The sequence below is a fragment of the Rhinichthys klamathensis genome, unplaced genomic scaffold (assembly GCF_029890125.1).
Source record: "Rhinichthys klamathensis goyatoka isolate OS25496 unplaced genomic scaffold, OSU_Roscu_1.1 h1tg000231l_1, whole genome shotgun sequence".
NCBI classification, from domain to species: domain Eukaryota; kingdom Metazoa; phylum Chordata; class Actinopteri; order Cypriniformes; family Leuciscidae; genus Rhinichthys; species Rhinichthys klamathensis.
In genome coordinates, this window is record NW_026606755.1 from 1,080,174 (window position 1) to 1,104,129 (window position 23,956).

The 23,956-nt window shown below is 38.1% G+C and overlaps 1 protein-coding gene across 5 annotated transcripts in view; it reads left to right on the forward strand.

Annotated features, from left to right (window-relative positions):
• Positions 1 to 23,956, forward strand: part of plxnb3 (plexin B3) — a 73,606-nt gene that overhangs the window by 46,326 nt on the left and 3,324 nt on the right. For all 5 annotated transcript variants that reach the window (XM_056265271.1, XM_056265272.1, XM_056265270.1 and 2 more), the window contains exons 3-28: positions 1,160 to 1,339; positions 3,419 to 3,547; positions 3,872 to 3,972; positions 4,923 to 5,055; positions 6,213 to 6,372; positions 6,993 to 7,101; positions 7,984 to 8,092; positions 8,965 to 9,090; positions 9,320 to 9,436; positions 9,661 to 9,751; positions 10,410 to 10,576; positions 13,481 to 13,632; positions 13,741 to 14,007; positions 15,061 to 15,234; positions 15,317 to 15,461; positions 15,697 to 15,933; positions 17,021 to 17,179; positions 18,199 to 18,347; positions 18,507 to 18,607; positions 19,152 to 19,369; positions 19,846 to 20,024; positions 20,646 to 20,712; positions 21,611 to 21,757; positions 21,856 to 22,015; positions 22,131 to 22,234; positions 23,749 to 23,830. In XM_056265271.1, the coding sequence (XP_056121246.1) occupies positions 1,160 to 1,339; positions 3,419 to 3,547; positions 3,872 to 3,972; positions 4,923 to 5,055; positions 6,213 to 6,372; positions 6,993 to 7,101; positions 7,984 to 8,092; positions 8,965 to 9,090; positions 9,320 to 9,436; positions 9,661 to 9,751; positions 10,410 to 10,576; positions 13,481 to 13,632; positions 13,741 to 14,007; positions 15,061 to 15,234; positions 15,317 to 15,461; positions 15,697 to 15,933; positions 17,021 to 17,179; positions 18,199 to 18,347; positions 18,507 to 18,607; positions 19,152 to 19,369; positions 19,846 to 20,024; positions 20,646 to 20,712; positions 21,611 to 21,757; positions 21,856 to 22,015; positions 22,131 to 22,234; positions 23,749 to 23,830 (3,763 nt within the window). The remainder of the gene's footprint in view (positions 1 to 1,159; positions 1,340 to 3,418; positions 3,548 to 3,871; positions 3,973 to 4,922; positions 5,056 to 6,212; positions 6,373 to 6,992; positions 7,102 to 7,983; positions 8,093 to 8,964; positions 9,091 to 9,319; positions 9,437 to 9,660; positions 9,752 to 10,409; positions 10,577 to 13,480; positions 13,633 to 13,740; positions 14,008 to 15,060; positions 15,235 to 15,316; positions 15,462 to 15,696; positions 15,934 to 17,020; positions 17,180 to 18,198; positions 18,348 to 18,506; positions 18,608 to 19,151; positions 19,370 to 19,845; positions 20,025 to 20,645; positions 20,713 to 21,610; positions 21,758 to 21,855; positions 22,016 to 22,130; positions 22,235 to 23,748; positions 23,831 to 23,956) is intronic.

A 23,956-nucleotide genomic window follows, 5' to 3' on the forward strand; every position in this document is an offset into this window, starting at 1 on the left:
AGACTTAATATTCTACTTGCATTTTGGATATTAATTGTCTATAATGTCGCCGCTCAGGGTTCTTGTCTCAGTATTGTAAGCATGTGGGCACACAGCTGTCTGTCTGTGTGATTAGCCCGAACCTCATTATTTCCAAAACATTTAACATTCATTAATTCCTAAACTGTTTGTATATCATTGGACTGAATTCAAAGTACAGCCAAGTTGCATATATTAGAAACTTCATGTAAACTACCAGTCAAATGTTTTGAAATACCTACTAATTATTATTATTATTTTGTTTCCGCATCTTAGGATAATAATAGTAAATCATAAATACAAAAGTTGATGGTTTTTTTTCATAGTTTTAAAGCATCTTGCTGTCTATATTCCAGCTCTGCACACTCCGGACATTTTTTTCGACCAAATTGATATGCTGCATCCTTGGATGGTTTTTAAAATTATTGAAGAAGTAATATATGCTGGGCACTTGCTGGCAGCTTTTCTATTCACTATACAGTCAAACCCATCTATTAAATTAAAAATAGTCTACAAAACTATATAATGCATATAAGCATTTAAATCAAATGGTTTTGAAGATCCAAGTGTCCACACTTTTCACTAGTAGTGATGTTTTAATGAAAGAACACTGCAATTCTATCTCAATAATTTATTTCCTACTGTCACTGTCAATAAAGGTAGGCAGAAATTCCTCTGCCTACTGTCACAGAGAGTCCTCTGTGCACTAAATAAAGTTGTCAGCAGTGGCGTATAATCAGTTTATGGGTGTGAATCGAGAATGGGTTCTTATTCAGAAGTAATGTGTGTATAAATATTCCGGAACTGAACGGTCTTCATGACATTTGGCTCCGTTTACAGCCTGCATTCTTCCACTAGCGCAGACAGAGCACCGTGCTAAAACCGTACTGACAGTGTTTTCATGCACCATTGCTCAACCACTATTGAATCGAAAGTGCCAAAAAATCCTGTTTTTGCCAAATTGTGAGGTTGCAGCCTGAATTTAATGTGATGAGAGCCAGCGAGAGAGAGAAAAACTGTTGAATTCCCAAATATTCCCATTCCTAATAACTTCCCCGCCATCTGCTATGATTATGAACTGTGAATGATGAACATATTTTGGTGATGGATGTAGGTAATGTAATGTTTCTGGGTCGTGCAGGACTCTCTGACCGAGTACCCATGCGGAGGTGAACACACGCCCAGTCCCATCGCCAGTGCCATTGCTCTCGACGCCACGGCCGCTTTCACCTGGACTCCTCCTATCACTGCCGTCACCACCGCAACTGAGGTCGGCCACACCATAGTACTGCTAGGAGACAAAAGCGGGAAGCTACACAAGGTATGACTCACTGCTATTTATTACTGGCCATATAACATGCTATTTTTCATCTTGTATCACGCTTTAGTGGAACTAAACCTGCAATTTTGTGTTAGCAGCACAAATCACAAATCACCGAAGCATAATGGGAAAAATCAGCATGAACAACTGCATTTTAAAGACTGTTTACCATCATTAAAGAAAAGACTTCTTCATTGAAAAGCAAACACATGGAGTAATCATAATCTGTCATTAAGCACTAACTTGCCAGTAATGAGCAAACCAGCCTACAGCATGGTAATATTATGTTATTAGAATCGGTTGGTTCAGTCAGAGTTCAGCTAGTGTGGGTTATATTATTTATCAGGATAAAGTTTGGGAGGGTATGATAGCATGTCCTTGCAGCAAAAAATTGGATGAGAAACAGTTTTTGGAATGCATTGCAATACGGACACTTTTGTATCCTTTATATGAGGCCTACAGTTGAAGGCCACTAGAATTAAGACAGTGTATTTAAAGATTACCTTTCAAAGCAGAAAAACATAAGACATAAAGTTAGCTTGAATGGTTGCGTTTGGTGTTTAGCTGCTATTTAAGGCAACTGGACAAGAGAGTGCATGCATGTCTTAAGCTCCTGCGCTCTTAGAGGTGGAACAGTGTAGAATTAATTCATGAGTCATTGAAGGTGAAACGAAATACATGATGAGCAACTCTTATTCTTGGCACGCTAGGATTTGGTTCCAATTACCCAAAACTCATTGTTCCAAAGCCTGTATTACTTTATTCTGTGGAACACAATTTTTTTTTGAAGAATCTTCACAACAGAGGTTTTCTGTACGACAGACCTTTCAAGGCCCAAAAAGCCCCACAAAAGAGGTCTGTACAACGTATGCTCTACATTTCAACAATATTAAAAGGAGCTACATTTTTTTTACTGAAAATCTTCCCTTCCGGCGAAGCTCTGAAATGGCATTGAAGTTGCATTGAACTTAAATAACTATTGTCTTCAGAAGACTTGAAATGAAGTGCAAGAGAATGAGTAAATAATGATCAAATCTTTATTTTTTGGATGAACTATTCCTTTAAGATCCTTCAGGTAGAAGATCCTCGTGCAACATATTCATTCAGTCTTGGGAAATAAACTCAGTTTTCTGCATCACGGTGTATTTTTTTTTTTTTTTTTTTAGGCACAAATATGTTTTGATCTGCCAGTTTTGCCCACTTTCAATCGAGAATGTGGGGTATTTACAGCTCGTGGTTGGCCCAGCCTGGCCTGAAGCTGGTTTGATTGTGTGTGCATATAGAAGGGAGTGTGTGTGTGTGTGTGCCTGAATGCGAGTGGCTGCCTCATCAGCATGAGAGGACATGTTCTGAATGCTTATTGTAAGCGCCTTGGGGAGAACCGATCTCAGGGGAGCCGGTCACATGCGGCACGCTCTGGGTCGGCTGATAGGGGTGGTGGCAGCGGCGCTTGGAGTTTTTCATCCCTCAATCCCCTCCGGTGCTATATGAAATATTAACGGCGAAACTCTGAAACAGCAGCTTGTTTACCGCCCAAATATCTCCTCAGGCAAAACTTCTCACAGACAGCCCACGGTATCACTTCTCCTGCCTGCAAGATGCTGAAAAACACACCGGCCTGTTGAGATTGCAATTCGCCTGAGCTTTGTGGCCAATGAGTGCGTCTTCTGTATATGCACGTGTATGCTTTTGTTCATACTTTTGAATAAAAGTTATTGTATGCATTCAACTTTAGCACATAATTCGCCATGCAGCATTTGTCCTGCAGCCTCTTTTAAAGTCGGCATGAAATGAAAATAGCAATAGTCGTTTCTTCTGTAACTTGTGACATTTAACAGTGAAACTGCTTCTCAAACAAGAAAAATGAAGGGCAGAACTTGATTTTGTCTATCGGGAATTGATTGGATCATTGAATCATCATTGATGTCCTCTGATAAATCATTTACTGCAATATTCCATTCAAAATAAGGATTGTCCAGTTTGATTTTGTGGTGACTTTAAATCATGTGGCTAGTTGTAGAAAGTTGTGCTATTACGTTTATAAGCAATCAGACTTCATGTGCCTTTATTTTTTTGCAGGTGTTCCTGCATGCAAATGGTACCGGTACCAAATATGACACCGTGGAGGTGGATTCAGACAGTCCCATTAACGCTGACCTGCTGTTGGACACCACCAAACAGAACGTCTACGTATTGACTGAAAGAAAGGTATGAGAGACAAACGGCTTTTTTCAACTGCCAGCAACTGAAACAAACAGCATCTGTTGCATGCACGCTCTCAAAGGAGAGATTACACGTTTACTGTCAAACATCATTTGAATGACAGGTTTTGTTTTTCTCAAGATGAAAGTCTGGTTTTGTTTCTTGCATTGTCGAGTAATTGCCAGTGGAATCGTCTTGGCAGCCAATCAGAATTGGAGATTCTTTTTTACACCGTTCTCTCATGCAAAAGTTGCGTTCTCTTGCATTTGATCAGTTTGCAATGCAAGAACGGTGCTCAGGGCCTCTGATTTGTGTGTGTGTGTGTTTCAGGTTACAAAGCTCCATGTAGCTCAGTGTGAGAAGCATTTAGACTGCCACTCCTGTCTGGCTAATCGAGATCCCTACTGCGGCTGGTGTTCGCTGGAGGGCAGGTACTTGAGCTCACCTGATTACTGTTACACATCACTGCCTGCTCTTTCAACACTCCCTTCCCATCAGGCCGCACCTCTCGTTTTACATAAACAGCACATTTAATCATATGACGATCATTTCCATAGATCATATTTGATATTCATAATTTTTTTCAACGCCTTCTGCTTCCACAGAACAGCAGTTGTTACCGGTTCAACTATTTTGGGCTGTTTATGCAACCCTTTTTGTTTGGGGATTATTCTAGGGATCATTATCAGACTAAGATTTAATACTACACTGCCATTTCAAAAGTTTGAGGTCAGTAAAAAGGACATTTTTTGGAAGAAATAAATAGTGACAGACAGTAAAGTAAATAATAATTTTAATCATTTTTTCATCAATTTTTACATTCTATCAAAAGAATCATCAAAGAATCCTGAAAAAAAGTATCACGGTTTCCACAAATATTCAGCAACACAACTGATTTTAACATTTATAATAAAAAATGTTTCTTGAGCAGCAAATCAGAAAAAAAGAATAATTTCTGAAGGATCATGTGAGACTAAAACAATTCCAAAACAGCTCCATGATAGTAATCTATGCAACTTGTGTGCTATATTCCAAGTCTTTTGAAACTATATGCAAACTTTTTGGCAAGTTTTCAGGCAATATCGTCTTTAAATTCAGTCTGTTCTCACACAAAGCTATCGTATTTCTTTAGAATGAATTTTTGATATTTTAAAAGTTTTGTTTTGGAGCTTGACATCATAAATCACAATCCATTTTTGTTAAATAAGAAACAGAAGATCATATATTGTGACCAAAATAATAGTGTCAGGACTAAATGAGGGCCCCGGGTCATTTTTGTGTTTTATTTTCTCAATCTGAGAGGACTCTTCAGTTTATTCAATTTAGCTGTAACTCTCAACAGACCCTTATCTCATTGTGTGTGTTTGTGTGTGTGTATTAGATGCACGCGGAAGATGGATTGCGCACGGCATGCTCAGCTGCACCACTGGATCTGGAGTTACGGTCATGAGCGCCAGTGTGTGTCTATAGAGAGTCTACAACCCTCTATCCAAAGCAGAGAAGAACAGACACTGGTACATTCCCAGATCACAGATCACCTCCCACTCTCCGCTGTCACATTGTAGTCTGTGTGGTCTTCATTGCAGCCTATTTCAGCCAAGAAACGCCCACTTAGACAGGAATTGACTCCCTGACCGACATGTAACACTGTGGCTAACCAGGCATGATGTGATAGCAGAAAGCAATTAAAGCTGTCTCTTCCATTTTTATCAGTTTTTTATTCTGAAAAAGGCTGCAATATACAAAATACACTTGGGTTTATGGTGAAATCTCATTGTTCCAAAATCCTGCTTGCTTCTCATAACAATATTCAATATTTCAATAACAGTATTTTAAATATATTGTGCCTCATTAGAGCATTTTTGCTTTTGTTGTGGATAGTGTTGTTCTCACTGAATATTTGTCACATCCCGATATACATTTATATATAAATACTGTATACATGTATGTGTGTATAAATATATATTCTGCTATAGTACTTGTATTCAACTAGGATGATCAGTAATATATATATATATATATTACCAGTAATATATTCTAATTATATTCATCTAGGATGATCCGTACATCAGTAATGACTTTTATTATATTATAAAAGATTTCTGTTATAAATAAACACTGTTCTTTTGAACTTTCTCTTCATCAAAGAATCCATAAAAAAAATGTCATGGTTTTCACAAAAGTATTAATCAGCACAACTGTTTTCAACATTGAAAATAGTTAGAAATGTTTCTTGAGCAGCAAATCAGCATATTAGAATGATATCTGAAGGATCATGTGACTAATTGCCTCTATCTACGAATAGCAAGTAACAAATCATGTTCATAACTGTGATGTAAACTAAAATCTATTGACTAAAGTTTTTATTTATTTAATAAATAAAAAAAACGGAACTCTTACTTCAGTAGTAAATGCATCAATACAAGACAGAAAGCTGTGCTCGAGGTCTTCAATTGCACAATAACATTCTTGTGAGGGGTCAGGAACAGGTCTGACTGGTTGCTTATGCAGTACTCTCAGACGACTACATAGCCTGAAAACTTTGCGCCAGCATCCAAACAAAAGTATTGACAATATCTCCTATTAGTATTCTTAAGAGCAAGCATGGCCTTGCACACTCTTAAAATGGCCATTAGATATCTGATCTATTTTTTTCTTCTGTGCTTTCAAGGTCTCTTTCACAGTTCTACAGTTGCCAGTCTTGTCAAAGGATGAGTCTCTATCTTGCGCTTTTGGGAGTTTGGCTGCTCAGCCTGCGGTTGTCATGGAGAACAGAATCACATGTCAATCACCAGCACCAGAGCAGCTCCCCCCGAGTCCACCAGGCAACGGTGAGCCACGCTGACGCGATCGCATTGCCAAGACAGTTTTATCCCAGCAACCAACTGTTGAGCTGAGGGAATGAAACCCAAACCATTTCTTTTCAAGAGAGTGTGCTTCTGTTACATCCACAACACATTTTTTTATTATTCTTGGTAATCTGAAACTAGCTATCGTGATTTTTATCTAAGTGCACAAGCACATTCAGAGATAACTAGCTTCTTAGAATATGTTTGCTTGCATGTTGTAAATGTGCAACGATTTGCAGAAATTTAAAGATGATACTGTTGATTTTACTGACGTTGAATCTGGGTTACAGGGATTATTTTGACGTAGGGTTTTAGCTTATCTTTTGTGCAACTAGAAAATGTCAATCTGCCAGGACTCAGAACTGTTTGCCTAAAAGCTTTAGTACAGAGATCCTGACAATGCATTGTGCGCCTCTCTAGAGTATACAGTAGATCAACAGTATTTACTGTACAGGGATGGTTAAATCCATGTTAAATATTGAATATCACTTACTCGCATTTTAAGCTAAAAATTCTAGGTAAAAAAACAGGAACTTTGAATTATTACTGGTTATTATGTCATTTGCATGGCTGATATTTGACATGAATCTGTTTATTTGTAGATCACGTATCTGTTCGAATGGCACTGAAGTTTGGAGACGTGACCATCTCGCACACAAATATCACCTTTTATGACTGTAAAGCAGTCGGACGGCTCAACGCTACGTCACCGTAAGGACATGAGCACACAAAGTTCATGCTCTGGCCCACTTGTAAATAAACCCACACATGCATAACACACCATGGAAGAATTTAAATGCATGTATCATTAAAAACAGCATTTTCTTTATAAGTAGTTGGATGAACTATGTAGACATGCTTGTACACAACACTTTTACAGAAACTAACCCGCAAAAATGTTCAGAAATCTTTGCCGTTTTGACATCACACTCACAAGCTCATTGAAATGTTTATATATCAATACCTTTTTAATATTTAGTGACTTGATACGTCCGACTAAATGAGATTGAGTGATGAAAGCCAATCATAAAGGACTTTAAGCTGATATAGCAAAAACGACCTGTTTATGTGAATCTCATACAACCTGTAATAAAGAAAAAAGTAATGTTTTGCTTAAAAAAAAAATGAAGCTAACTTCAAATGACTTTTCTTGGCAATTAAGCAAGTTAATTTGCATGACTATAATGCAAAAAAACCTAATTCTCATTATTTAAAAAAATGGCTTTTAAATTATAAAAGTACTTATACATCATGATAATATTTGTTATGCTGTCTTTAATTTTTATGCTAATTTAAATGAAAAGCATTTGTTTTGAGGCATTTGTTGTCCTTATTTTTTATGCAAAATGTTGTGTTTTTTGAGGGGGAGGGGGGGGGGGGGGTGAAATGTTTTTATGACTTAATGGGCTTAATTCTAAATGGGTCTTGGCAAGAGAGTGTGGAAAATTAGTGAAAATATAAAATATAACCGTTTAGTGCAAAAAACTTTGACTTGCATTATAAATGTACTAGAATTTAATGACTATTATATGACCACACATACTGGCTGTCCTCTGATGACACATTCATCGTATCATATGTGATCTTCTGCAGGTGCATGGCGTGTGTTAGCAGTATGTGGCCGTGTCACTGGTGTGTGAAGGATGAGCGCTGCACTCATGATAAGAACTGCCCCCCTCAGCACGTCATCTATAACAGCAGAGTAAGTGTTCGCCCTCTCCTAGGGTTTACCATTTCAGAACCATTTACAGACAGACAGTCCACGGGGTCCCGACCTGTCATGATATGTGTTAATGTTATTATTATTATGCTTGGAGGTCATCAGTAATGCTTTCTGCTGAAACAGGAATATATCCAAAACATTTCTAAAAAGTACCATGTTTTTGTGGGACATGCTGTCATGGTTTTCTTTAAATACCTTGAAGTACAGTGTCTATCCATCCATCCATCCATCCATCCCACATATACCTTGGTAAAACCATGGTATTCCTTTGACTTGGATTAACATGTAAATACAATGGTATACTGTATAAATATGGTCCTCATTCTGTATCATAATATATATCAGAGTACTATGGTATTACCATCAGATACATTCACTATCTTATAAAGGGCCACATTAATTATTGTTACTGTAAAGCTGTGGTAAATTGGTATCAGTCTCCACATGCCACACAATAACTGTATAAAGGTCATAAATTATGAAATTAGTTAAATTCATTGAAGCAGCTCTGCTTCAGTGAGGTCATAATCCAGCTCAGTTTTCATCTAATAGTGTCAGTGCAGTCAAATAAATAATATTGCTGAATGTTGTTGTTGTTATATTATTTTTTATCTTTGGTGGCTAATTTGCAAGATTATTGTTTTCAAAATTATCATGTTTGTCTAAAACGCAGTGGCAGAAATCATGCAGTCATGTCTAAATTTGGTCCGTCCAATCAAATTGCACCTTCCGCTGATCATTTGCATTAAACTGAAATCTAACCAACCCTCATGTCACTTTCAAAGAAGTAGGTGCAGCTGACCTTTGCCCTCAGTGAAACACTTATTTTGTGTGTGTGTGTGTGTGAACAGGAGCAGTCAACGCCCCGCGGGCCCGACTCTTGCCCCTGCGTCTGGGCCCTGCAGAGCTCCCCTCTGGTTCCTGTTGGCTTTGACACCGAGCTCTCTCTACAGGGCAAAAACCTGGACATTTTTGAGGTGATGCTCATCTGCCATTTATCATTTCACCCCATCCATCGTGCCTGAGCCAATATGTTGGCCTTGACGTTTCATGGCTGTGCATTTTAAAAGGCCATTATTCCCAGGTGTTCAGGAGGGTCTGGGTGAACTCATTTATGATAATGCATCTGGAATGAGGAAGGGGGGTTTAGAGACGGCTCGTGATTAGCGTTTGATTGTGTGACATACCGTGTGATATTCTGAACAGGATGAGGAAGATTACGTGTGCGTGCTGGTCATTGAAGGCCAGGAGCTGAGTTTGCGGGCCACGTTGGACCGCAGCAAAGAGACGGGGACGCATGTGTTCAAGTGCGCCGCTCATCAGGTGAAATTAATAGCGCCCATTTATTCAACACAGCATCGGATCACACCACAGCCGCTGCAGTTAATATAGACTTGTGTGTGACGTCTGCACTGATAATAGCTGTAATTTATGACACCAGCCAGAAAAACACAGCAATTTAAACATGGATTTGTTTATGGTGCCACACATATTTTGTCTGCATGCACCTGGCTGATTATACATTGATTGTGTGTGTCTGTGTGTAGTTTGGGTACTCAGGAAAGCAGTTTGAATATTCCGCTCCTGTATACCTGCAACGGGGGACGCAGCGTATAGATTCAGCTCCACATCTCCGCTGTGAGTACCATGACCATTTCTGCATGTTTCAGTCACTGAACATCCTCAAAAATGATCAAATTAACTCTCTTGTTTCTAAACAATGTACTTACTTATTTGCATAACTTAAATGCATATAAATTATAAACAGAAATTGTAAAAAAATATATTATTTATAAATAAAAATAGATATAAAAAATAGATATTATTTAGAATATACTTATTTATACAAATTTTATATGATTCTATTTTATAATACAATGTATGGAATATATAATATATTTGAATATATATGTGTGTGTGTGTATACTATGTATGTGTGTGTGTATGTGTGTGTGTGTGTATATATATGTGTGTATATATGTGTGTGTGTGTATATATATATATATATTCATTAATCTTTTATATATTTACATATGTGAATAATATATAAAATAATTATTAATATATTGTATATTATGTAAATATAAATCTGTAAAAATGATTGTCATTAATTTTCTAGGCTTTTATCAGGGACGGATAATCTTGTGTACATGCTAGAAGACTCTGTCCTTTGATAAGATTCCACTTTGTTTAAATTGGACAAGAACAACAATTGAGTCATTGATGCAGCTAGTAAGAGTTTTGTATCTGTTGATTGTGAGCTCACAGTGATAGTGTGTGTGTGACTATGTAACAGTGCAGCTGTACGACTGCTCAGTGGGACAGTCCGACTGCAGCCAGTGCCGTGCGGTTGCGGCCAATTATGGATGTGTGTGGTGTGCCGATGAAACTCCCGGCTGTGTGTATAACCAATCCTGCACCAGTGAAACCATGGACACCTGTCCTCCCCCTCTAATTACTGAGGTACACATATGCATTGTCCAAAATTAAATTAATGTGGGTGAATTGAGAAATGTTTTATCATCAACCATGGTTTTGCTATTTCCTTAAAGATGTATCTTGTTGCCAATTCATTTATATTTATTCATTGCAGCAAACACCACAGCTAATTTTGTAATTTGCATAATCATAAACCTGTCAGTCTATCAGCTTTCGCAAGTCAGGGGTTTGATTTCTAGGGAATGCATGAATTGTTAAAACGTATACCTTTAGATAGAAGCATCTCCTGAATGCATAAATGTCAATGTGAAGGCAAAAGCTGTCACCATAGTCACTGATCTTTTAATAAGTGCAAGGTTTGTGTTGAATGATCTAAAGATCTAGTTTGAGCGTTCATTAGCAATCTGTGTGTAGCTTTAAGAGAGCAACCATGCATTTGTTTTGTTTTAATTTCTCAATCTGCTTCAGTTCTTTTATTAGCATTTATAATAAACCATTTATTCAATCATTTAAATTCAGTCATTTCATCTTTTATATAATTTGTCATTTAATAATTTGTCATTTTTATATTATATATATGTAGATTGTATTTTTTATATATACATTTTATATATTATTTTTATATATTAATTATTAGACAAATAACCCCAAAATCTTAACATTAACCAACAATAACAAGCAATTGTTGGTTAATGTTAAGATTTTGGGGTTTCATGTAATATTTGTCTTTAAGAGTAAGAGTAAAATGTCTCCATTTTAAGGTTTTATGGAATAATGTGAAGCAGTTTGATATAACAACATTTGTTGGATTTGTGCTGGTCAGACGAAGTCCAACTGAGCATTACATAAACCACTGAGATTATTCAATAAATCCTGCTCATTTTTATCATCACTTTGTCTCCTGCTTTCTACTCTTCCTTGCTTTCCTCTGTCAACATCTCAGGCTGATGTTAATACAGAAAACAAAATACAGTGTTAACTGGTTTTGGGTTTCAGACTAAACGGATATCTTCTGACGGGATCTGGTTAAAAGACTAGATTTAATATTCCTGGCGTAGAGAATCCAAATAAATTTTGGCTCACATAGAAAGATTAAAACACTGCAAGGATCAAACAATTGTTGTTGCTCTGCCAGTCCAACCTATTATTATTTCACCAGTTCCTAAATAATTATCATTGTGCTGATTTTTTGCAAACCAATTATTAGTCACACATGTGACCCTTGGTGGGTGTTAATTTTGGTCTCTAAATGCATTTATAAAGGACACTCGTTTTTTACGTCAAATTTAATTTAGAAAAAGGTCAATTAAAGGTGCAGTAAGCAATTTCTGAGAAACGCTGTTGAAAGTGGATCAGCCTGAGCACCACAACACAATTGTTGCCAATCAACATTAGGGGGCGTGTCCACTCATGTTGGGGGAGGAGAGAGAGTGAGCAAGAGGAAGATTTGAACTGAAGAAAGACTGTAGAAAGAGAGATGGCTGAAAGACATTTTGCAGAAATGATCTATTTAGTGGTGAGACTGCAATGAAAAGCAAACCCATTTGTCTTTGAAGTACTTTATTCTTGCAAGAAGGCCATTCACATACAGACATCAGAGTTTTCTGCTGCGAAGGGCAACCCCGCCTTTTTATACATCACTCACACATCACTCTTGTTTTCCTGTTATGTTAAAGGTGAACTATGCAGGTTTTTTACCTCAACCGAACAGCTTTGGAGTCATTGGAATGGTTATATTACTCTTTTCGGGTTGAATGGTGGTCGTTTCGCACCCCCCTATCGCATGTGAGCGGAAAAATCACACTTGCAACTTTGAGCCGGCGGCCTGCCGGCCGCAGCATCAGGAAGTGTCGCGTAATATTAGGTCTCACGATGTAACGAAATGCTTTACGGCAAAAAACAGATCTGATAAAATTTTGATAAAATGAGCATCAAACAGAAATAACCCGGCGCCGTATACTATATATACATGTGCGTACACGGCGTATACATGTGGTGTTCGAGGCGCACATACAATACAGACTGCCGACAGTTAAACAGGGCGCGCGCAGCTCTTAAAGGGGCCATACCTTATTTCCACTCGTTACAGCGTCCATCCTACTGAACAGGTACCGGTGTACAGGGGGAGGGGATCCGGCCGTGAGTGCGAGCCATCTCTGCGTAAGTGCTATTCACGACAGTACAAGTACTCCACAGCGACTCTAGGGGTCGCTGTTTGACAAAAACGGAATTCCTACTTAGTGCTGCTTTAATTCAGAAAGAAGATCTATACCATATACGGATATTTTATTGTCTTATTCTCTTGACCCAGAGAAAGAGGGACTGTTTAAGAAATGGCAGGATGTGGAGTAGACATGTAACACCTTTTGTTGCAAAGACATCTACAGCTCATAACAGACATTACAAAAGAGAAAATGTCAGAGGAATATCACTGGAAAAAGAAGGGTTATGATCAGTCAAGAGCTTTAGGTTAATATTAGAAAAGCTTTCCAGCGCTGGAGAGAGGTTAGACATTGGGCACAGAGGTTGCTTTGTTTCTGCTCCATACGTGAATAACATTGGTTGTTATGCTGATGTTGTAATGTTTGCTATAGTAACAGGACAGTTTTGAGTGTCATTGTTTTTCTGGAGCTGCTGGTGACTAACAACCAACTCTTGCTTGTATATACTCTTGTGTATGTTCTTCCCTGGCATTCGTTCGTCATCTTCGCTTTATTTTTTGCGATGCATTATTTTGCTTTGCCTTAGCTATGATAAAGAGACATCCACTCTTGCATTGTGTGTTCGTGCATTTTGGGGGCAGAGCAATGAAGGGAGGGGTCTATTTGTTTGGGTTAATTTCTAAAATAAATACTGCACCTTTAAATGTCAACAAGGTCGTTTTGTCAAACTACTCTCTGCAATTATTGACTTTATATCTGTGTACAGGTGGAGCCACTGACCGGTCCACTGGAGGGCGGCATACTGCTGACAATCCAGGGATCGAACCTAGGCCAGAACTTCCAGGACGTCCAGGCAGGAGTGACGGTGGCAGGGGTCAGCTGTAGACCTCTGCCTGAGGCCTATCGCATTTCCACCAGGTACAACGCCTCTCTTAAAATCACGGTTTTAGTGCATCAAATAAAATGAGAAATTGCCGTCAAAATTCATGTGCATAATTCTGTTTTTTTATTATTTCTTTTTTTTAGCATTGTGTGTGAGCTCCAGGCCAGTGTAAATGTCACAGCCGGACCGGTCATCATCACCGTCAGAGGTTCAGAGAAAGGAGAGTCCAAGCAGACGTTCTCATATCAGAACCCACAGCTGAGCATGATTGTGCCCAAAAAAGGGCCCTTGGCTGGGGGCACGACAATAACAGTGCACGGGTCGCAGCTCCTGACGGGACAAAGAACAGAACAAAATAGTGACCAAATCACTGGCCTGCAGGCGTTCCTGGGCTCAAAGCCTTGTCGCATGTGAGTGCCAATATCTTTCATCTGTTTATTGATGGAAAATGCAAATGTAATTTACTGAAAAGATGCTGCAAGTTGCATTTATCTAAGGGTGTGTTCACACTTGGCATGTTTGGTTCGATTAAAATTAACTCTGGTGCGATTGCTCTGTTAGTGCGGTTCATTTGAATAAGTGTGAACGCCGGTGACACCAAACAAGCGGGCCGAGACGCTGAAAAGATGGGTCTCGGTCCGCTTCCAAACAAACTCTGGTGCAGTTCGACTGAAATATGAAAGCAACACGGACCAAAGACATGTAAACGAACCAAAAACAGGACATGGTGTCACAAGATGCGACCCTAAAAAGGACAGAATGCTCAAGCATATTTGTTTTTAGAAAGAACATAATGTTGAAGCACCTTTTTTTTTTTCGTCATAGTCGCGATGTTGCCCATCACTGTTTGGTACAGGCATCAGAACCGCGTCTCCTCGCAACAGATCTTCGTTCGTTTGACTCCTTTACACATTTTATAAGCTCTTTATGAGTTCTCACAGCGACCACATTTAGCCCAGCACAGCATTGTTTTGGATGTTCGATAAGTTCCGTCACGTAATGTACATAATAAAAGCCAACCAAACAGGTTGTGAACATATCCCTACCCCTTTAGGTTCAGTATCTTTAGGTTTGGTGTTAAAGGGATACTCCACCCAAAAATGAACATGAAAAAAGAACGATTGGAAAATGAAAAAAGAACGATTGGAACCAAACAGTTGTTTGGCACCATTGACTTCCATAGTAGAAAAAAAAAATACTATGGAAGTCAATGGTGCCCCACAACTGTTTGGTTCCAATCGTTCTTCAAAATATCTTCCTTTGTGTTCAGCAGAAGAAAGAAACTCATACAGGTTTGCAACAAGTTGAGGGTGAGTAAACGATGACAGCATTTTCATTTTTGGGTGGAGTATCCCTTTAAAACGCCAATGGGAACGTTGTTAAATGTTTGTTTTTTTTAGTCTGGACCGAACTACAAGTGTGAACACACCCTAAGTCTTCTCTCTGTTTTTTCCCCCCATAAGCAATGAAGTGAGTGACACGAGGCTGATTTGTCGTACCAGTCACTCAAACCAAACTGGAAAAGTGCCACTCAAAGTTGTGTTTGGAAAAGCAGAGAGGATTTTGGATAGTGTCCTTTTCAGCTATATGGACGACCCAGTGATTATTGATGCAACACCTACTGAGAGTTTCTACGGGTGCGTGCGCTCAAGTCCTACTCTTGTGCATCCTTCATCTGCATCATGAGACTATTCCTCTAACGTTTTCATTTCAATTTAGGGGTGGACGTTTTATATACGTGACCGGGCAAAACCTAAATGTCGTTCAGCACCCGAAGATGTCAGTCTCTTATGAGCCTAGAGAGAGTTTTGAAGTCAGAAGACGTCGATACGCCCATGTTTCTGCCAGGAGTCTCTTGGTTATGGTAAAACAGTCAGAAAACTAATTTCAAACCAATTTTACATATCAAACACAGAATTTGTGTTCAAAATTAATGCAAACAGGACTTATACATTTGATTCATTCTCAGAGGTTCAAATATTTATACAGAGATGGTTTAATCATTTACTTGACTAAATCTGAACACTTTAACTCTCCAAGCCCGTGAGAGAAAATGTTCTCGGAAGTGCAGTAGTGCATGTGTTTCTTTCTTTCTTCAGAGTCAGAATTTGTGCACCAACGTTACCTCGGAGCAAATGACTTGCAAGAGCCCAGAGGTGCCACCGAAATCCAGGATTGTGCGAGTGTGGTTCGAGATGGACAATGTGCACATCGACTTTCACACCATCAAGAACAAGCCGTTCACGTACCACCCAAACCCAGACTTATTCCAGCTCAACAGTGAATCCCAAGGAACAGCCATCCGATTCAAACCTGGAGGAGTCCTGGCAGTAGAGGTGCATGCATTTCTGTAGCATTTAGGGTCAACCAGTATTATTTTAGTACTATTATAGGTTTTGAGTTAACTTTTATTTTTATAGTGTCTGTTTTCATTTATTTTTAATGAAATGTTTTAATGTTTTTTTTTTATTTTAATTTTTTTAAATATTACTATTTAGGATTCATTTATTTTCATTTGTTTATTCACTTTCAATTTGTAATTACAGTGCTTCAACTCATTTAAGTTAGTTTCAAAAGGAAACATATGTAATTTTTGTTTACTTTAAATTGCCCCTGTTCTCAGATATTTCTTTCATGTATTGTGTAATGTAGCTGTTTGTGAATGTAAAAGGTCTGCAAAGTGCACAAAAAATGAAATTATTGTTTCCCATAAGAAAGAACCAATTCTGAACAGTAATTCCAATCTTACTTCCTGCACAAACCTTGCATAACAAATTTGCATAATGCCAGCCTGTGGTTTTCATTGGCTGCCCGTGAACAATGTCTACTTAGACCCTTAAACACTGTAGTTGTGTCTGAGACTGGAAGAGTTTGGTTTGTGTTGTCGACATGTCAGGAAGATGCTGTTTTCTGGGCTGCGGAAGCAAATCCACTTTGCATGCACTTCCAAAGGATTAAGACTCGGGAAAAACCGATGCCATCGTTACTGTTCATATCACAGTGTATACAAGTGCTATGGAAGCCTCTAGAGCTGAAACTCAGATATGATATTAGTCATTTAGTTTCTGACGCGTGCTGTAAGTGGTCGACCAATCACAACAGACTTGGCGAGCTGACCAATCAGAGCGGAGTAGGATGGCAGTAAGGAGTTTAGAGACTAGATCCTTGATCAAACCGTACGTATATTATGAGAAAAATTTGTTTTTTGACCTTGGATGCATGTAAACTTATTATAAGAGACCTCCAAAACAAAATTAGGAACCTTTAAAATAGCATAATAGGGGCAATAGCATAAATAGTTTTATTTCAATTAACAAAAAAAGTAATTTTTTGTTTTAGTTAACTATAATAACCCTGTTGTTTTGCACCAAAACAGTTGTAATTTAGTTGAAGTGACTGAGGACGTGTTTTTTGTCTCTGAAGGGAAAGGGACTGACACTGGCCATGAGCAGAGAGGAAGTTCTGGCCCGGCTGGGGAAGGAAGAATGTGACGTCAAGACTCTGGATAACACGCACCTGTACTGCGAACCACCTGAGGAACAGCCTCTCGCCCTGGACAACGAGGACTTACCCAAGCTTACGGTCAGTCTGAATACAGTGACTTCTTGAGTTGTTTCAGTGCACATGTTTTTTTTTTTTAAATGTGACCAAGAGGTTATTTTTATTCTGGTGCAATTTCCAAATACAGTTTGGGTGTCGTAGTTTTAGTCAGACAAACATTGTGTTGGTGTAACATGACAAGTTTTGAGCATCACAGTTTTTATTTTCGCACAGAAAGTGAAATGCTGCATGAAGTGATAAAGTCGCAGCCAGTTAGAACATGTGTGATGTTTAACAGAGGCACTTTTAAGCAGACTTGTTTTTTGTAGTGTTTTTCAATAGGGAATTAGAGATTTTAACCTATTGGTTTATTTTGGATATTCAATTGTGCATGTTAATATCATCTATTATTAGATGACCATTGCTGTTTATTTAAAAGTTAAACTTTAAAAACATCAAAAGTAACACTGTTAAATGTACATTTTTGCACATATCAAAATGATTCATTTTTTATACTAATTGTAATGTAAATTATTTCAGTGCATTGTAATTCAAATCAAATTAACTTTTAAAACAATTGATTTTAGTTATTTATTAATAAATAAAACGGAGAAATATTATTTATTTAGACAAAAAAGTATAAATAAATAGTATAAAATGTAATATAATTATTGGCCATAATATGAAAATTATTATTGGCTTATCAGCCAGAATTTTGACTTTGTGCTTCCCTAACTCTTTCTACTGTATGGAGCGTTGTGGAAAAACGTATTAAAATCATGACTTTAAAATACATTGAAGAAGACACAAGCCAATGGGAATTTAAACTTAGAGGCATATATCATCGCTAAATAACCATGTTTGGTCTGTCTTGAGTGGTTTATGTTTTTGTCTCTGCTGTGAAAATGAGGTTTTTACTACCGACTGTGGCCTGGAACCCGTCTGTTTAAATAGATGTAATTTATAGCTTCACGCTGTGTCTTATCACACCTGCTTAGGATTGTGTCTTTATTTTGCCATCACATGCTAACATCTATGTGTGTGTGTGTGTGTCATCTCAGGTGTTAATGGGAAACTTGGCGTTTGACTTGGGTCGGGTGCAGTATGACAACGATTTACACTCACCGGTGCCTCTGGCGGCTCAGATCGGCCTGGCAGCGGGGGCCGCGGTGGTAGTTCTCATCGTGCTGGTCATCATTCTCATGTACAGGTGTGTGAGTTCAGATGGCAGATTCCTCACCCTTCTGAGCTTGTCGTCATGACGATGAGCCCTGAACTTAAATCCAGCACTCAGGAAGAATTCTAATGGTATCCATTTGTTAGCGGTCGTGCTCTAACCCTGTGTTTTGCTCTCGCTCTGTTTGTAAAGGCGGAAGAGTAAACAGGCTCTGAGAGACTATAAAAAGGTTCTGGTGCAGCTGGAGACTCTGGAGATAAATGTTGGAGACCAGTGCAGGAAAGAGTTCACTGGTATGCCAGGACTTTTTCATCCATACAGTTTGCCCTTACTATAATATACCATGGAAGCCATTAGTCATAGACTAAAAGTACCAGTGTGGCTGATTAAATTGCCAATATTTTGAAATTATGATTTATGATGCTTGAAAGGTCCTACTTCTTGGCCTTGTTGGTTAAAAAAATCTTCTAATAAACTTTTCAGCGGCTAATTGACATTTTATATACATTATTCAGTGTACATGTTTATTTTTCTATCTGTCTATCTGTCTATCTGTCTATCTATCTATCTATCTATCTATCTATCTATCTATCTATCTATCTATCTATCTATCTATCTATCTATCTATCTATCTATCTATCTATCTATCTCTGTTTTCATAATCTTTGTCATTTTTATTTAATTATTATAGCAACAGTCATAGTAGTAACTATAATACTATGGTGTTTGGAAAGACAATATGGTTACCATGGTTTGTAATTGTTTATTGAAATATGATAAATGAAAAATGATATTGTTATCAATGCCTTTTTAAACAAACTTTTTCCTGCCCTCCAGATCTGATGACGGAGATGATGGATCTGAGCAGTGACGTCGGTGGTCCTGGTATCCCGTTTCTGGATTACCGCACATATGCAGAGCGTGTTTTCTTCCCCGGCCAGAAGGGTGCGCCACTGAGTCAGAATCTGGATTTGCCTGATTTCCGTAGGCAGACGGTGGAGCAGGGCCTGGGTCAGCTCAACAATCTGCTCAACAACAGACTCTTCCTTACACGGGTCAGTGAAGTGCCTTGTTTCTGCTGTCAGTTCGGCCCCAGATTCCTGTAGAGGAAAAGAAAGCTGAGTGTAATTACAGTGTTTATGCCGCTGACGTGTTTGAGGCTCCAAAAACAGCCACTGATGCACTAAAGACTAAACAAAGGATGAAAAAGAAAGCAAATGTAATATTAAATTTGCATTAATGCAGGTGGATGCCTGTTTAGCACAGAGAGTTCTCAGTCGCTATCTTCTTTTCTTGATGCTTTATCTGCGTTTAAAGTGCCAAACTGTCAGGCAGCAGTGAAGAAACTTCAGAGCTGAACTTCAGCATTTTAAATATTTATCCATCTCAGTAGTCTGAGGCTTTGTTGATGTTTACCAGTGCAGTTTTTCGAAAGCTCGAACTGTTTGATTGAAATTGGTCAAACTAGTATGCTCTTGTAGGGAACATCTGTGGCACTATTGCTGGTAAACTCTCCTCTGGGTTCCTCTAGTTCATCCATACTCTGGAGGCACAGCAGAGTTTCTCACAGAGGGACAGAGGTTACATTGCGTCTCTTCTCACGATGGCCCTTCATGATAAGCTGGAATACTTCACTGATGTTATGAAGACCCTACTGGGGGATCTAGTTCAGCAGTATGTGGCCAAGAACCCCAAACTTATGCTGCGCAGGTATTTCAGTCACCTTTTATTTATCTGGCATACATTTATTATTGTTCTTTTACCCAAAACATCTTAGTGCATTCAGAGCACACTTTTTATCAGTATAAGAGTTATTTGAATCATATCCCTGACCTTGGCATTGATATTTACTATCTTTATGTTTGGAGTCACTATGATCCCGATGTTGTACACTCAAAAATATTAATAGAAATTCCGGGTAATCAATTAATGTATTATTTTATATAATTTATTTTGTTCCTTTTTGAAGCTTTTAACCTTCTGTTTTCCCACAAAGCAGGTGGTAATTCAAAAATGTAATTTGGTTATGCTGTATTGTAGCTTTGTGTATGTTTTCAAGAACACATCAATAATATTCAATAAGTAATAATAAGTAGACTAAAAAGACTACTAGTTTATTAAAATGATCTGCATTTATTCCTGTTTAGTTTACTCCCAACAGAAATAATGTAACAAGGTTCTAACTCGCATAAAATAAATGCAAACATTTCAAAAGAATACATCATGTGTTTGTTACTTAAGAAAAAAAACCCACAATTGGTCTGATCCGTCCTGATCTGATTATAGTAAATCTAATCTGAAGTGATATAACACGCATGTTGTCATCTGTAGGACTGAGACGGTTGTGGAAAAGATGCTGACCAACTGGATGTCCATCTGTCTCTACTCTTTCCTCAAGGTATCAGAGCATGTGATGGCTTCAGTTCTATGCATTTGCATTGATTGATAGTGAATAATCAAATTTTTTATATTTATAGATTAGTATTATTTCATTAAAATCTATTTCTTGTGACAAAAAAACATTTAATATGTATTTTTATTTTTTACAGGATTTTAATAATCAATATATTATTGTTATATATATTTTTTATTATAATATATATATATATATATATATATATAATAATCATATATTATTATTTTTCTTAGATGTCTTTTACTATTTTGCTGTTGCTGTTTACCATGTTCACAGAGGTCTGCTTTGTATCTTAACTGTGGTAAAATCACTGTAAAGGCCCCAATATACTCGCAGCGAAGTTCTTTTTCTTTCTTCGCTCAGGGGTAAAAAATAAGTTTGAAATCCCTTTGCTGCGTTATACTGTTAGCAAACATCCCGACGCCACCCACAATGATAAATGCGGTGTTTAGATGAATATGTAAATATGTGCTGCGCGCTTTCCTGAACAGAAGAAATGAACCGGAGATTTCCACGTCAAAGAAGGCGGAGCCTCAGAGCCACACCCAACCTTATGTAATCACCACAGACCAATGGTAGATCGGAGGTGTTTACCAGACAATTTTTCCGGAAAGTTCGCTTTGGCAGGCTGTTTCAAAATCCCCAAATGAATGCAAAATTAACTTTTGTTTTGGTCAGATTTTGTTCTAAATGATGTCTCGCCAGTTTGTTCTTTTTCACTTTAAGTATATTGGGGCCTTAACATTAGACTTCTCATGGATTATGGTTTTAATAAAACATCTCCTCATAAAACTTCATCTTCCACATATAAGCAACGTTTATTGTGACAGACATAAATGCAATTGCTAATGCATGTAAATGTGTGTGTTTGTGTGTGCAGGAGGTTGCTGGTGAGCCTCTGTACAAGCTGTACAGGGCTATTAAATACCAGGTAGATAAAGGACCAGTGGATGCAGTGACGGGCAAAGCCAAACGCACTCTCAACGACAGCCACCTGCTCAGAGAGGACATCGACTACTGCTCTGTGGTGTGTCTCTGTAATATACTTCCATCTCAATGCTACACAAAACAAATCTCCTAAATGAATAAATCGAATGAGACAAGAGTTTGTGTTTCCCATCTCAGACTCTGACAGTGCTGGTGAAGAGTGGTGTCGAGGTCCAGCCCTGCCCTGTTAAAGTTCTGGACACTGACACCATCACTCAGGTTAAAGATAAAATCCTGGACCAGATTTATAAAGGAGCGCCATTCTCCCAGAGACCAGCCGCAGACTCACTGGACCTTGGTACGGTTTTGGTAGATTAGATTTATTGTACTAGAATTAGATACATCTAGACTAGTCACTACTATGTTCAGTTTATTTGTAAAAGCTTCATATTTTGCATATTGTGTTCCATCAGAGTGGCGATCTGGCCAGGCGGGTCACCTGACTCTGTCTGATGATGATGTCACAGGCATTGTTCAGGGTCGTTGGAAACGGATTAACACTTTACAGCACTACAAGGTATAGTTCATTCAGATGAATTGGTTGATTAATGGGTTGGTTGGTTGAATGTGGGTCGGCTGATTAGTTAATTGACTGGTTTGTTGGCTAATAGGTTAGTGGGATGGTTGACTTGTGTCTTTGTAGGTTGATTGATTGTCTGGTTGGTTGATTCTGAGGGGCTGTTTACACGACACCGTTTTCAACTAAAAACGTAAAGAGTATGCATTTCGGCCGTTCGTTTACACGCCAACTGTGTTTTGGGTGCCTGAAAACGCAAACTTTTGAAAACGGGTTTCAAAGTGTACGTTTTTGAAAACGGTCGAATCTCTGAAGACGATGACATCATGGACATGCATATTACGGGTTCAATCTATAGTGTTTCATCGCCATCTAATGGCTTGGCAGCAGAATACAGGGGTTTTAGTCTTTTTCGCGGATCCATGTGAATGGGGATCGTTTTGACAATGTACGTCTGTACGCGGAAACTCAAAGGAAAGACTTCTCCTTTTTAAGCATATCGTTGTCGTGTAAACGTAACCTGAGTTGGTCTGGTGAGTTTGGTTGGTTTATTTTGTAAGTTGACTAATTAATTTTGTGAGATTGTTTGATGTTTTGTTTTGGATGGCTGATTTTTTTAGAGTTGGTTGGTTGATTTAGTTAACCCTCTGGGGTCCTTCATTTCAGAGTCACACTTTAGGACCTTCGGGTCCAAATGGGCCGGAAGGGTGGGATTAATATTTATTAAAAAAAAAACATCTTTTTTTTTTTTTACTTGTTTTTTATAATATTTTTTCTTTTCTTTTTTGGTGTTTTGAGATAATTTCAAAAATAAAAATGATTTTTAATTAATATTAATACAATAATTATGACCCATTTTTTTACCCATTGAATATAATAGAAATTAAAAAAAAAAAAAAAAATTAAAGCTGTATTTCATTTTAGAGTCAAGCCTAGGCCTCATGAAAGCAATTTTTGAAATGAGATGGATGCCATCTGGTGGACAAACTGCGCATTTTAAAAATTCAAAACCCATATGTAATCTGAATTTATTAGTGTGTATGTGTATAAAAGTGTGTTTGTGTGTGGATGTGTCTGTTTTGCACTCTTGATGTTTTATAGATTCACCCCTTCACTGTTGTGTGCTTTTTTTATGGATCGTGGCTGATTTGTAGATTGTACACACAAAATAACTCTGTATTTTCACATTTTTGCCAATTTCCCATTCATTTCCTATGCGGGTCCATTTGGACCCGAAGGTCCTGAGTGTGACTATTTTTTTTACAACCACTTAGACTATTCAAATCCTGTCCCCAATTTGTTTGGGTGTTCATATACCAAGTACCAACAAAGTCACCAAATTTCGGACCATTCCGATAAAGCTATGATTTAAAAAAATATATATATTTAAATGCTTCGGGTCCATTTGGGCCGAAGGACCCCAGAGGGTTAATTAATTGGTTGATTTTGTGAGTGAGGTTGGTTGGTTGACTTGATTTAGCTCTAAGTCTCTCTCTTTCCTCTTGTTTTCTCAGGTACCTGATGGGGCCACCGTCGCTCTCATCCCTCGTTCCCAGAGTTCCCTTGGAGTAAATCAGGTCTACCAGACTGGAGAGAGTAAGTTGAATACTTTTTGATCTATAAAAAATAAACTGTTATCACTTCACTTTATTTGACACTTTATTCACTTCGTTACTGACCATCAGAGAGCAAAAATGATATATTTCGTATTGATATCTGGTC